The sequence below is a fragment of the Pagrus major genome, chromosome 19, assembly GCF_040436345.1.
Source record: "Pagrus major chromosome 19, Pma_NU_1.0".
NCBI classification, from domain to species: Eukaryota; Metazoa; Chordata; class Actinopteri; order Spariformes; family Sparidae; genus Pagrus; species Pagrus major.
The window spans coordinates 19,681,536-19,696,289 of NC_133233.1; the positions used below are offsets into that span (position 1 = coordinate 19,681,536).

Genomic DNA, 14,754 nt, shown 5'->3' on the forward strand with positions numbered 1-14,754 from the left:
AGAATAATACATCAACATTTGTGTTCAGTTGCAAGAGGCCTAGAGGTATGATATCAGATACAGAGAGTGACAGTCGTTATCACCGAGTCCTATCAAGGGGTTTTATCATTAGCACTCAGGGAGATCGTAGTGGAGAGGATTAATGTATGTGGGCTCCCAGAGAAAGTGAAGTACATTAGCTGTGTTATGGAAGATTAGATTCAAATGTGTAGTAATGAATGGAGTTCAGATACTTTGATCAATAGTACGTCCGAGACCCCATCTCTTAAATTAACTCAATTTCATTCTGCTTATGTCGAGGATTGGAAAGTTAAGTGAAAAATTATTCAGTTTTTAAATGGCCTTTGGCTGGCTGTGGAAGAAGTCCTTAATTCTGTAGTAACTATCTTTAAAAATGAAAAAAAAAAACCAGGGAAACGCAATAAGCAGTTAATTTGACTGATTAGACGTCGTGTAAAATGATGAAAGCCGGGCAGAGATTCTTGAGAGAAGGCCAGACAAGACCTGACCAGGCAAAACTACTGGGAGTATAAAATAGGCTTATAAAAGGATGACCCTAATAAACCATTTGGTGGCCCGCTCAATACCAAAACATGTGAAGACACCAAACACAACATGGAGTCCTATTTGTGCCAGTTAAAGGGAAAATAAAGTTACGAGATATAAAAAAGTCAAAATTATGATATAAAAGTCATAAATATTAGATATTAGTAGACATTTTGACATAAAAGTCACAACTATGGATTAAAAAGCCTAAATTTGTTTCTATCTAACAATTATGACTTTTAATCTCATAGTTTTGACTCTTTATCCCATAATCCCATATCCATGGAAATATTATTTTGTTTTAATCAAGGCTAAGTCTTCATCAATCGTTTTTATTGTTACTGGCGGAAATGGGCTTCCATAAAACACCCTTGGAGACACTCACACATAAAAAGACTGTGATTTATGGCAACAGGGTGTAAAAGAGGTGTCAAACTTTGGCTGGAAATACAGTTTACAATAACATGTTTCTGCCTTATTTTCACTGCCCATCCATTTAATTATAGGCCAATATTTAATGATTATGATGATAATAATGATTATATATTATTGTAGGGTCAGGAACAGGACATTTCAAATCAAACCTAGCACTCCTGCTGCTAACAACAAGTACATTATTTAGGTTAGAGAGCTTGCCTGCAGAAATAAATCTCACTTTTAAAAATGTATATATTCAATAAAAAGCCTTCTTCGCAAACAGCCTTGAAAAACTGTGGTGCTAAGGCTCGGAGCCTTGACATTAATTCTGCCTCAGGACCGGCTCCGTCTCTAGCGTTGATGCTCCACCAGGGAAAGAGACCTAAAAAAAGCTGAAGGCCGCAGGTTGCAGCCCAAACAACACAATCAATAAGAAGCTTCAGCTCTTGTTTTACAGGCCGAGAGGAGGAGCAGCATCTTACAGTATATTGAATGAATAACAGCAGTTGTAAACATGCTATAGTTTGCTCTCACAGCTGGAATATCTGTATATCACCAAGGCAACATGTAAAAATTATGTCCCAAACACCGAATGGACTGTGCTTTATCAAACACTCCCACCTAAGATGCTCAGCCTGGTCACATTCATCACTGAGGTGCAGGCAGACATAAATAAACCCATAGATCGCGGCACTGACTGTGCTCCATATTCAGTGCAGGGAAATGTGTCGTAAGCACTATTTTAATGATTCAGTTATTCTGTTATGAATCCTTTCCCGGATGCTTTAATGTCTTCCCCTGTTATCAGTATTCAAAACAAGTTTGTGGCGGTCTGTTTATGTGTGGCGATATTTCAAAATGTCAAGGTCTGAACTCGTCCCGTCTGTGTAGTGAGATGTTATTAATGGTAGTAGTACCGGTCGCAGTCAGGCAGCCAGGACTGAAGGATAGGTCATCGATGGCCAGGACCTCAGAGGCTTCGCTGTCGGCTGAAATCTGCCCCCGAATCAGCACCTGGTCGACACACAGAAAACCTCTTTTTATTACCTTTCTCCACAATCTGTTGGGTATTTTGCTTTGCACACACATTCAGTGTACTCTATGTATACATGTGTGTGCTAGATTAATACTGACACTCCATGAAAGCTGTTGTGTGACCACTGTACATCGGCACAGTAGTGCTTTGAGCTAAATGCTAACGCCAGCATAGGGCCTGCTATCATGTTAACAATGGTCAATAGTGTAGTAAATGCAATGACATGCTATATTGTAGTGGGCATATTTTAGATTTAGATATTCAGATATTACACTCAAAAGTGGGCTAGAGGACACGTCAGAGGACCAAAGTCAGTAGACATCATTTTGGGACCGTGAAATATCTGTATTTCTTCATCCACCTAAAAGTTGATTGTTTAGATACAAAGCCACAATGCCAGCTATCTAAAAACATCACATTTTCTCTGACCGTGACAGCGCTAATAAGCTGCACTGGTCAAAGTCCACAGAACAGTTTTATCTTCAGCAGTGAGGCTTTATAGCCCATCATTTATGACTGATCTAAACAAATTGTGGATTGTGTCATCATGGGCGACGGGAAAAAGCACTCAAATAAACGGCTTTCATTGGTCATTCTTGTCAGCCGGTATTTATTTGTTCTTCAAACCTGACTTTGAGGCCATAAAAGCAATACAATAAATGTTATGATAGCAATGAGTGTACTTAGCTGTGTATTTAGGATTTCAGAACCAGCTTGTTTATCTGATCCAGACAATGCACCCTCACTCTCAGAAAGAAATGGGTATTTTTGTCCACAGAAGCACTTAGTTATTGTCAGGAGAAGCAGCTCTACAAAATACTCCTTAGTCACATCACAGATTACATTTTCTGTGGTTCTGTTTCATGCTTCTGGCCAAATGTTTATAGGCTTATATGAATATAATATTTTTTATGCACAAATCTTAACAAAGTAGGAAAGAGCGTTTTCTACACAATTAGAGAATGACCTCAAAACCCTTGAGAACTTAAGCAGGTGAAAAAGAGCTGATCATTAAGCAAATGAAATGAAATTGAAATCCGCCGAAATCACCGTGGTAAATAAAAACCCAATTAACTCGACTGCCTTTAAAACAGGAAGTGGATTAATGGAGGGGAAAGTGATTGTTGGCAGAGAGTTGACCTCCCTTTACCCCCGGCGCCGGTTCAGCCGTGTTATGAAACCGAGCTGGCTGTAGTCGGTGACAGATGGTGAAGGCAGAGAAGAGGAGAAGGGTGACACCGTGACACTGTCTGAGGATATAGGAAGGACACAAACAGCAGGTTTCATAGGACTCCAGATGGCCTCTGAAGGGCCCAGTTGGGTCAGTACCCCCTCACTGCACATAAACGGCTCCTGTTGTGCAGCTCATTTCTGCTGTGATGACTTCATCAGTTTCGAGGAAACTTATATCTTACGTAATATGAAATATCGACAAATAGGATTTGAAAAGTTTTTGCACATGTTGCACACCATATTTCAGCACAACATACAATGCAACACAATACGGTGTAATTTAATAAGCTGATATAGGATGTGATCTATGCATTTAGACGACTCTTGTGTAGTTTCCTTTCTATTCTATTCTAATTTTATACACATTTAATTTAAGTTTCTCTATTTATCTTGACTTATTCTGCCCTTGTGCTGCTGTAATACCCAAACTTACCCTCTAGGGAATAAATAAAGGAATATCTTATCATATTTAAACCTTCATTATCTGATTTTTTTTGCCACATGAGGGCAGTAGATACAGGCTGTAAACACAGCACCGACATATTATAACATTTTAAGTTTATTTTAGCAAACAGTTGCTAACGTACCACCCAGCAAATACAGAGAAACATTATCATTGATTTAGAGTTCTGATGATGTTGGCGATTTAAGTTCAATATTCACGTTCCTTTTAGTTTAGTTTTGGTCTCCAACATCTCCTGAGGAAAAGATCCACTACAGTACGTTCACCAGTTAGTCGGTATTGAACAGGTAGCGTATCATATGGTACATTTTTAGAGCTTTGTTACCAGAGCAGCTGTCTGCTGATGGAAACATGGTTAACACAAGCAGTGAGAGTAAACAAAAAGATAAAATTCTGTGCAGGAAAATCGAAAACGATAAGCTGACAGATGTGCGAAAAGGCTACAGCCCAGAAAGGGAACGACGATCTGGTGATAGCTTACTGTGGTTTCATTCCAGATGAACGTTATCATGTGTTTTATTCAAGTAAAAATAATGATGATAGGATCAAATTAAGAAAATATATAAGCTTACAGTCAAAACTGTTTCTAGCATATAACCTTGCTGTTAGGTTATAGTAGGATTAGCATGCATAACAGGACACAGTTAATGTACTGTGTTCATATAGGCGCTACCTTCCAGGTCACAGGTGTTTGGTGTTATTTCAAGCTCAGGAAACACAAAAGCTTCCTCAACAAATAGCAAGCAAGGACAGTCATTTTAGCAGAATACTAAGAGAAAAGACAGGAAAGAAGAGAAGCTTTATTTTGGGCTACCAAGATAATTAAATGCTTAATTGGGCATAAACATAACTGACTGGAAAACTTGTTTGACTACAGTAGATGTGACATTATGGTGTGAAATAGTGTGTGAATCAGATGTCGATGTAGTGACAGACCATAACAAATCATGATATACGTCTTAGTATTTATATACTTTACTGTATTAAACACCAATATAAAACTCTATACTATATAACGCAATTGTGAATACTGACCTGAAAACTGTGATTGCTGGAGAATTTAATCACCGTTCGCAGCCACGTTTTCGTCTGTGGTTGTGCCGAGCTGTTCCACACCTCTGTGCTCTGACCCAGTGTGTGAGTGTCAACCCGGACCTGCAGATCTCCAGGTTTTGCCCCAACGTAATGGTAGAAACTCATCTGTTGAGTGAAGACACAACAAAGCTGTTGTCATGTGGTTGCTGAGGATTTTTCTGTATGCCAAAGTTACCTAAAAGGAGGGTATGTGTTACCTGGCAGCTCTGACTGGGCAGGAAGACGGGACTGGTCAGGTCCGCTGTGGTTCTGTTTTCTCTCACAGGTGAAAGGGACAGGAAATGTGCTAAAAGAGAGGAAAACATATGAATAAAACAAACGTGAGGTGAAGGTTGTGGATTCAAAATGGATGTGCAGTGTGTCAGATGCGTCCTACCTGTGTTGTTGTTGTGGTCATGTTCGAGTCCCTGGGCCTCAGTGGTTCTGTTCCATCCCGGTAGCGTCTCTGAGCTCGGGATCAGGTCACAGAATCCCTCCTCAAAGTCGCACATCTTGTGTCTGGAGCCTTTAACAGAAAACACTGTTCACCAAGTTGTGGGGTCCAAACACCATAAAGATTCATAAACTCAGCAGACCTCGGAAACTAAGTGCTTCCCGATTTTATCGAGCAGAGATTCTTATTTTGCTTTATGGCTAAATGTGCAACAAGGGACTAAAAAGATAATAGTGTATTTTCAGAGGTATGTCAGACAGGATTAGCAATGACGAGTTGAAGAATCACATTTATATTTTAAGATATATTAAGAATTGAATATCTTCACAGGAGCCTCTTATGTTTTAATCTACTTGTCCTTTTGGTTGCCATGGTTTTTGGGTACATGCTATTTTGAAAAATATGCACATATCAGTTGTGCCCCGAAGCTACATTTAAGCTACATTAATTCAGATCTGTACATTTCTGTGTGTCAGATTTGTGTTGCTGCTGATTACAAATATGTTTATGATGACTTGTTTAGTTGAGTTTCACTGAATTATTCAAATAAGCACATCTGCATTTTGGCACTTTAGCATGCACAACATTTCATTGGACAGCTTGTCTACACTTTGACCACGCTACATTTATTGTTATCTCAGTGCTTTTTCATCCGTAACTTGGTTAAAATACTTTTAACAGTTTGCTTTGCATATTGTTAATAGTTTACAGTTTGTTCTGTATATAGTGTTTTTAATATTTTTGATAATTTGACAACTCAAAGATCTTCATTGACTAATTATTTTTATGTCCAAACAAACTCAATAAACAAACTCTCTTTGTTTTCATGACTGAATAAACTGAATAAACAAACTGACTTTAAAAGGACAACACAATTTCATACTGTTTTACTTTGTTTATATGTGGTGGACCCTGCCACCTTTCTAGCTTCAAACAGTGTTCTGGGGACCTTATTTTCCTCTGAGTTTATTTTCCTTCTGAGTTTGAATTTATTCTCCAAAAACTAAATAGTGCCCCTTTAAACATCATTCACTATTAATGATAACCGTCATGATTCAGTGTCTTGTTCTTGTGTTCTTTTATTTTGATATTGTGCCCTCATGTGTCTCTTCTTGCTTTTCAGTTCCTCCTGTGTGTTTTTTCCTTTTCCGCTCGTTTCCTCACCTGTTCCTCTTCCCTCCTCACTCCGCCTGTTCCTGATCCCCTCGTTAGTGTGTCTGTGTATATAGTCTTTGTTCTCCCTCATGTTTTTGGTCAGTTCGTTCCTTGAAATCTGTGATGTCTGTGAGTTCTGTGTTGTTTAATGTTACTCTGTGTTGGTCCTTCTTCCCCTGTGTTGCCTCCCAGCATTTCTTCCCAGTGTTTCATCCAGTGTTTCCTTGCACCTTGTTTAAGCTTTTAAGTTGCTACTTTGTTTTTGGTCCTATTGACTCATTTTTGGTTTCTCCTGGTTTGTATAGATTTCTGGTGTTTTGTATTTTCAGCTTTTATTTTATTAAAGCTCGCTTTTTGTTCCCCCTATCCTGCCTCCTGTGTGTTGTCTGCGTTTGGGTCCTCTTCTCCTGTGACAAAGTGTAACATACCGAAGTTATTTAGATTATTTCCATAAAAGAAAGTGAAGTTTAAATGTAAAAAATTTGCTCTTAATGACTAAACGGAAACTTAAAATACTGTATCAGGCCATTAATGTTGTTGTTGTTTCAAAAGCACTTCCACTATTGTAATAGGGAAATAAACTCAAAATGACCTTAAGGAAGGCAGTGTGATTTGAGCTGGAAATAGGCTTGACAGTGCATCATGAAAACGTCGTATCCAATGTGTTAAACCCTGCACACCTTCCCTAAAGAGAGGTAATTCACTCTCCAACCACCGTCACTGACAATATCCAGAAAATGTTGCTTTCACTTGCACATTTACACAACCACTGAGCGGCATTGTAAAGCACCTGTAACATATTTCACCTCTATCACTTAGCTTTAGATTATAATACTGTATTTTACTCACAGTCCTCCTCGTCGCTGCCATCTCCACAGTTGTCAGTGAAGTCACACACACAGTCCTCCTGCACACATAATAACCCCTGAGAGCAGCTAAACTCCTGAGCTGAACAGGCTCCGACAGACACAGGGGTAAACACCAGAGAGGAGGCCAACAGCAGCCACACCGAGCCCAGCAGCAAGGTCATCAGCCTGGTTATTGTCTTGTCCTTTAACTATATCGTCTTTTCTTCACCTCCGAGTAAAGCATTTTGTTGTTAGGAAGAATCTTCACCGTGTAGGCCTATAGTTTACTTGGATCCTGACTTGATCTTGTACCTGTGTTCAAGCTGTTAGCATGCTGTAAACGGTCATAAATGGCTTTTATGGCTGTTGCTCAATAAGGTCACTTTCCTGGTGTCCTGGTGTTGCTGTGTTTAACACGGACACACGTCATTACAAGAGAAAAAAGAAAGGAATACTTCTCACACGGTGGGACATTTCCATGGTGCTGTCTTTTTGAAATGGGTTAACACTAACCATGGGAATTAAGATTAGCATTAGAGTCTCTATTGTGAAAATGAAGCCACCACCAGCAGATGGTTAGATTAGCTTAGCTTAGCATAAAGACTAGAAACAGGGTGAAACAGCCAGTCTGGTTCAGTTCAATGGTAATAAAATGTACCCAGCTTCAGTGGTGCTCACTGAAGCTCACTCATTTACAGGTTTTAAGTAAAATAAAAAGGCAAGTCTTCCCATCTAGAAAGAAAGAGAGCATATTTTTTCCCAAAATGTCAAGGTAATATTCAAGACTAGGAATTGGGATTAATTCTATTGTTAGATTTAAACTGTTTTTGTATCACTCTTTAGTTTTCTTGGATTCTCCTTGTTTTTTTTGTCGCCTGCCTTTTGTAGCTTGCATTTTGCATTTTGGGTATTCAGCTTGTTATTAAAGCTCACTTTTTGTTTTTCAACCTGCCTGCCTCTGTGTGTCTTGCGTTTATATCCTTTTTTGGTCCTTCACAACTGTACAAAACTGTACGAAAGTAGCTACATGGTTAGCTAGCAAGCTAATGTTGCAAGCGAGTGTGATAAAGCAACCACCAAGCAGCCAACAAACAAACAAGCCACATTCTTATCCTCGAGCACAGAGGGCTTTTAAATAACCCCCTGCTAATAACATAATTTAATTGAAAACTATGTCTAAGGAGTCTGCAGATAGACCACTGTTTTCAACCAGACAAAACACATTAGCTCGAAACTAATTACAAGTCAGTGAACTGAACTTATTACAAGAGAAGAGAAGAGCTGAGGCTGAGGGAATATGAACTGCTATATGAGGATCATTAATGTGTCCAACAGGGCCGAGTCCCACTTTACAGTGAGGCATAATTTAATTTCACAGCAATCAATAAAGACAGGACCTTAAAACAGACAAGCAGCAAGCCAGTGCACGAGCTGGTGCCGTTCAAATGAAATTAACCTTGAGAGACAAGGCGCTCGACAGCTCCATGGGGGGAACGAGGGACCAGTGGAACAAGGAAAAGATCAGGTCTGCGTTGACCTCTATTGGCAGTGGTCGTGAGAGTGTAGAGAGTGCAGCTGGCAGCGTGTTGAGGCTCAGTTACATACTGCGGAAGGCCACAGGTTGAAGTGTGTCCTGTTTCTGAATAACCTCAATTACTCGTTGAATAACAGCGTCAGGATAAAATAACATAATAACAGACTAATCATCTTATTCCAGTTTTTACGCGTAACAGGAAGGTGCAAGAGTGCAGAAAAGAAACATGGTCAATCACAGTGACGCATAACCACTGTTAGCTGATCTCAACAAAAGGGAGTCATTAACATCAGCCTGCAAAAAGCCGAGCCAACAGGGCAGCACGAAGCTGAACTCGTAGTTCAGCAAATAAAGCTGTCACGGGAGCTGCTGTTTTTGGGAGCTGCTGTTTTTGGTAAACTAACTAAATGAATCATTCTTTTATCATTTGTTAAGATCATGCAGTTTTAAATTTAGCAATTGCTGTATTGGATGCCAGTTCATCATTACCACCTGTCCAATGACGCTGATGAAAGAGACATTCAGTGACAGAAGTTAGTGGAACTGGGTATCCAAGAGGCAGTGGCAAGACTTTAAAACTGAAATGTTTTCAGTCGGATCTGGCGATCTTCAGAGTCCTTACAGTTACATCCTGAGGGAAACAAGAATGTCTGCACCAACTGTCATGCAAATGCATCCAATAGTTGTTGAGACACTTCACTCCAAACCACAACTGTCAAGCTCCTGATGATGTCCGAGGAAAAGTCAGTTGATCACCGAATTCAGTAGGTTCGTGGTGATCCCCGCCTGTTCTCACTCACAATATCTCAAATACAGCAACCTGGTCAGTGGCCTCATATGCTTCAATGTTTGAAGTTGTAGGTCCCCCTCCAGCGTCATGAAGTGCTGTTGTATAAAGAGTAAAAAAGTCCAAGTCAGAGGGTGGATGGGGTAGTTGGGTAGGTCATTAACTGGACCGTCCCTCTGGAGACGGGATCGTGTCCCATTTGTTACCAAGTCAAGAGTGAGTTGTTTTTAATGGCTCATGGTTTAAGGGTTAAATCTAATAGTAAAATAGTTTTTTCAGTCTGGACAAAAGTAGTGGCTCAAACAACAGACAAGCACTGCCACCATGGATCCACGCTGCTAGCATGGCTAAAAACTCACCTCTAATGTATTTTCCTCCTTTTCTGTCTTACAGCTTATGAATTCTGAAGAACTCTTAAGTTAATTCACCTTCACGAGCAGCACTTTAAGTGACTTAAATAAGACACATTTATCATTTAGGTCCCCTGACACTGGTGTGACCATTTGTCAAAGATTTGATCTAATCTGAGTCTTGAACATATTAAAATAAAGATGTGATTAAATCCTGCTCCTGTTTCTAACCCGACTGATTGTCTTTGACCTCAGCTTGGCCCCTTTGGTGATGTTTCATCTGAGAAATGGTGAGTGGGAAGCCACATTCACAAACCAGCAAATAACCTGAAATGGAAATATTGAGTTAAAAAGTCCATCATCTTGCAAGTTTGAAGAGGGATTGTGCTGAATAAAAAATTTCTGCCTGTTTTCATTTTTTAATGCAGAGCAGAAACAAATCGGATTATGACCTTGCGGAGCAAAGGCACAGACCAGCAAAAAAAGTGAAAACAATCAATGAAATCTCATTGAAGTACACAGTTTATGTTCCCAGATATATTTTCATTCAGCAGCAGCAGGAACGCTGCCGAAGATTCCTGCATTTAATTGGAAACGTGGCTCCAGGAGAGAAACAGGAACCAACCTGAGTTGTGTTGCCTCACCATTCATCTTCATAATCGCTTTTTTTCCCAACCTGGCGCCTTTCGACAGTCTGTTAATTAGAACATATTGACAGGGAGGAACATTTGCATCGCAATTTGAATGCGGCCAATCTGCTTTCACAATCTAACTCGAGCCGTGGTAATGTGAAGCACCTGCTAATTTTCCTCCAACCTGAATCCAGTGATTCACTGCTGAGCGAAGTCATCATAACAGCTGGGGTTTAATCTTAACAGTGTACCTGAAGGAGCCGCTCCACTCAGCACCTCCAATCAACACAGCGTGAGCAGGAACATCCTTCGGTGCTGTGACGTGTGATTGTGCACAAAGGAGCCAACAAAGTGTAGACAAATCAGCTATATAAGAGGAGTGAGACTGCATTAAACACCTCAGTCTTGTGTATCAAATCCTCCGCCACAATGCTGCCACCTGTCAGTATAGAAGAGACACTCTACCAAAATATAATTAAAGGAAACTAGTTGGTTTTATTAAAGCTGGAATGTTTCTTCAGTCCTGTCATTCAACTGAAGCCCCTGCAGGCCTCTATAGAGGACTGAGAGTGCCAAAATCATATATAAATAAAAATGGCATTAAATGCACCATAAATAATAATAAAACATAAATGTAGGCATTAATATTTATTTAAATGTAATATAAATAGAATTTATGTTTTATTTTTCATTGGTATTCATTACCTTTGAAAAGGTATTTATTAATCACCATTTTATTTTTACATGTTTGTATTTACTTACTTATTATCTTGCAAAGATATCTGCAAGAATACAGAAACTAACAAATAAACTGACAAATGGTAATTAAGTAAAATGTTAAATTAAATGGCAATTGTACATAAAAAGGAGGATAAATACAAAGGTAATTAGCACAGAAGCAAATTAACACATGAAAATTGATTTATGCCACTTTTTATAAATTAATTTATCCGTACATTTTCTTTTAATATAACTTTTGTTGCAGTTAATAGTATTTATCTATCGAGCCATTTATTTATTTATTTTTGGCAGTTTCAGTCCTCCATAGATACCAGATTTTAATTTTAAAAGATTTCTACACAACAAAAAGATAGCAGTGGTGGAGGAAGTATTGAAGTCATAAGTAAAAGTAGCAGAACTGCAATATAGAAATACTACAACCATGTACAAGTGTTCAAATTAAGGTCATGCATTCAAAATGTCACTTAAAATAAGTATGTAATTGTCTTTAGTAACTCAAAGTAGCAACAGTAAAACCTGTCTTCTTCTTCTTCTTCTTCTTCTTCTTCTTCTTCTTCTTCTTCTTCTTCTTCGTCTGGAAAGTAACTAAAAAAGATCTCCCTCTAAAATGTAGTGAGTTGAAATAAGCAGTAAAATGAAATCTAAATACTCAAGCCAAGTATAAGTACCTCATATGTTAAGTGCAGTGCTTAATTAAATATACTTAGCATTGTAATAAAGCAGTTAACACACAGTAACTTACCTAATTACTGTGTGGATAACTTGCTTTAGATGAGTATAACAGACTGTAAATAAAGCTTCAGTTCATGATTAAATCTGTGAGCAAAGAGTGTGTCCTTCTCTCCCTCTGGCCATTAGCCCTCAAAGTAAATCACCTGAATAATTACAGCTTGATTAATGACAACGAGAGAGTTTCATTAGCCAGGAGGAGACGATGGGTTTTATAATGGGACCCCAAAATGATCCCGAATATAAAAACCTCACCTGATTTAAAAGGCATTTCCTCCACTTCTTCACAAACCATTTAACTGATACTTCGATCTCAGTGTTTTACACTCCATCATGAAAAGTACGATTCTCTAGCTGGGGAATAAAACGTAATGTGACAATCTTTTCTGATATTCAGTCGCTGCATCGCATAAATTATAAGAGCGATAGGAAGGAATTCTTGACTGTGACGGCCCTGTGTGTGTGTGTGTGTGTGTGTGTGTGTGTGTGTGTGTGTGTGTGTGTGTGTATGAATAATGAGCTGACACCAGGGCAAAGGATTCATGGAGGATTTGCTGTAATTGAGGCATTTACATACATTTGTCAGGGCAGAGAGATGTTGAGTCCCTGTGGTTGTAAACATACAGGGGTCAACGTGCAATATCCTGCTCAACGTCAGCCATTTCTTGTAAATACAACGGCTACATGTAGGCGTCCATCGGTACGTGACCAACAATACACACATGAAATAATGAATGCTGCATACAGAGCAAAATGTCAAGGCTTATGTGAGGCAACAATAAAACAAGCTGCTGTGCTGAACATGGCATTGGAGCTCCTGCTTCCTCAGGCCTGTAATGATAAACAAAGCTCTACAGAGCATAGCCTATTTTTTTTTCTATTTGTAAAGCTCTTCTTCTGGTTACATGTTGGTTTTGTACCTTGGCTGATTCGATGTATATTCACAGGAACCGTGGCATAAACATTTACAGCATTGTTCTTGCTACAACTGGGTATTAAACTTCTTTTGTTTTCCTCACTGTCAGTGCAGAGGAAATGTGGCAACAGACTGCACTGCCTCTCACCCAGAGCGCAGTTTAAAGAAAAATATGTCCAAATGTCTCGGCACCATTAGATCTGTCTTTGCTCCAGTGGTTTGGATGATTTGGGTGATGCACTCTCCTCAGCCAAGAAAAGTCTGAGGTGGTAAAGAGTTCAAAAGGTGCAGGGCTCTTCGGTAGCACATCCCCCGTTGCGTGTGAAGTTCAGGGGGACAGGTTCAAGGAGTTTTCCGGCAGATTCAAGCAGAGACTGTACTTCCTCTTCCTGAATGTCCTCGATGTTCCCCACCAGGAGGATTTGCTTTTAACTTGTCAAAGTCAATACATCACTTTTCTTACTGACTCAATGAAGGGCACCACTGACCGAGTTGAAACATGTGAAAAGTTCTAATATGAAGTTTAAATAAGATGGTAGGGTATTGTACTTTAAACCATGGTTACATAGCCTCATCATTTTATAAAACCTTCAATCAATTGTACAAGTCAGAAACTTCATGTCCTCAGTCCTCAGCTGAAACATGTTGCCATTTCAACCTCATTCAGTCACAAGTGTTGTTGGATGATGGCTAATACATGTGTCAAATTTCTGCCATTTGCAGGGAAAGGGAAGATTATTTAGAGATATTTTGCAGAGAATGTTGTCATATTGAACATGTACTCTCTTTAAGGGCATATTAAAGAGGTACTATGTAATTTCAGAGAAGAAATACACACTCAGAATTTTAATATTTATAATATTTATATTTATTATTTATTTACAGAACTGAATGAACAAGCTGTTCTCAGAGGAAAATAAGGTCCCGAAACTTGAAAGGTGGCAGGGTCCGCCACATATAAACAAAGTAAAACAGTATGTTGTCCTTTAAGGTCAGTTTGTTTACTCAGTTTATTCACTCGTGAAAACAACAAGAGTTTGTTTATTTACTTTGTTAAGACAGTGAAGGTCTTTCTCTTCTGTTTAAAAAAACTACATAGTGCTCCTTTAAATTACATAAAGATGTTTTAGTCCCTGAAGGGTGGCGCAGTGGTTCGCACTGTTGGCCCTCTGCAATCAAAACATGCACATCAGGTTGATTCTCCAGCCAGTGCCCTCGAGTAAGGCAATGGCTCAGATCTGGAGTAGGTCCCAGTTAAATGCAGAGTACCAGTTTCCCCATGTTGTACATTGCATATGTGGCACAAATAAAGATTCTTCTTCTTCGTTAGTGTGTAGTTTTAGAATTTCTTTCTTTGTTTAGGCGTGATGAACAACAAAAGCAGCGACTGTTTGTTCGAAAACAACAATGGCGGCTCCTTAAGAGGTTAGCGAAGCTGCTTTAGCATCTGTTCTATCAGAACTGGAGAGAATATTACATTGAGAGAAGCAGGGGGAAGCGGAAAGAACGACAGTGAAAGCTTTTTCTCAATGAAAAAGATGTTTTCCACCAGCAATCAAGTAAGAGTTTGATTGCTGGTGGTAGCGCTCTCCTACTTCAAGTTAGCCTGTGATAGATGGTGATAGACAGATGGTTCATCCAATCACCTGCCAAGTATTTTCCGGATTGTGCCTGGCCTCTTCAAAACTGTCTCTAGCAGCTCTTTCCCGTCTGGTGCATCAGGCTAGAGAAGTGAAGTTTGCATGGGTTTGTTAACAGAGGGGGAAAGTGGAGAGATGTTTGTGCTTGCATCTTTTCCTTTGCTTCCAACAAAGGAGAAAAGGAAGAGGAAGAGAGTGA

At 39.3% G+C, this 14,754-nt stretch overlaps 1 protein-coding gene across 1 annotated transcript in view; it reads right to left on the reverse strand.

Annotated features, from left to right (window-relative positions):
* Positions 1 to 7,408, reverse strand: part of malrd1 (MAM and LDL receptor class A domain containing 1) — a 51,032-nt gene extending 43,624 nt beyond the window's left edge. Inside the window, exons 1-5 of the mRNA XM_073488690.1 lie at positions 7,228 to 7,408; positions 5,167 to 5,295; positions 4,988 to 5,076; positions 4,731 to 4,895; positions 1,881 to 1,977 (exon numbers count right to left, since the gene is read on the reverse strand). Of these exons, the coding sequence (XP_073344791.1) occupies positions 1,881 to 1,977; positions 4,731 to 4,895; positions 4,988 to 5,076; positions 5,167 to 5,295; positions 7,228 to 7,408 (661 nt within the window). The remainder of the gene's footprint in view (positions 1 to 1,880; positions 1,978 to 4,730; positions 4,896 to 4,987; positions 5,077 to 5,166; positions 5,296 to 7,227) is intronic.
* Between the last annotated feature and the right edge of the window lie 7,346 nt (positions 7,409 to 14,754).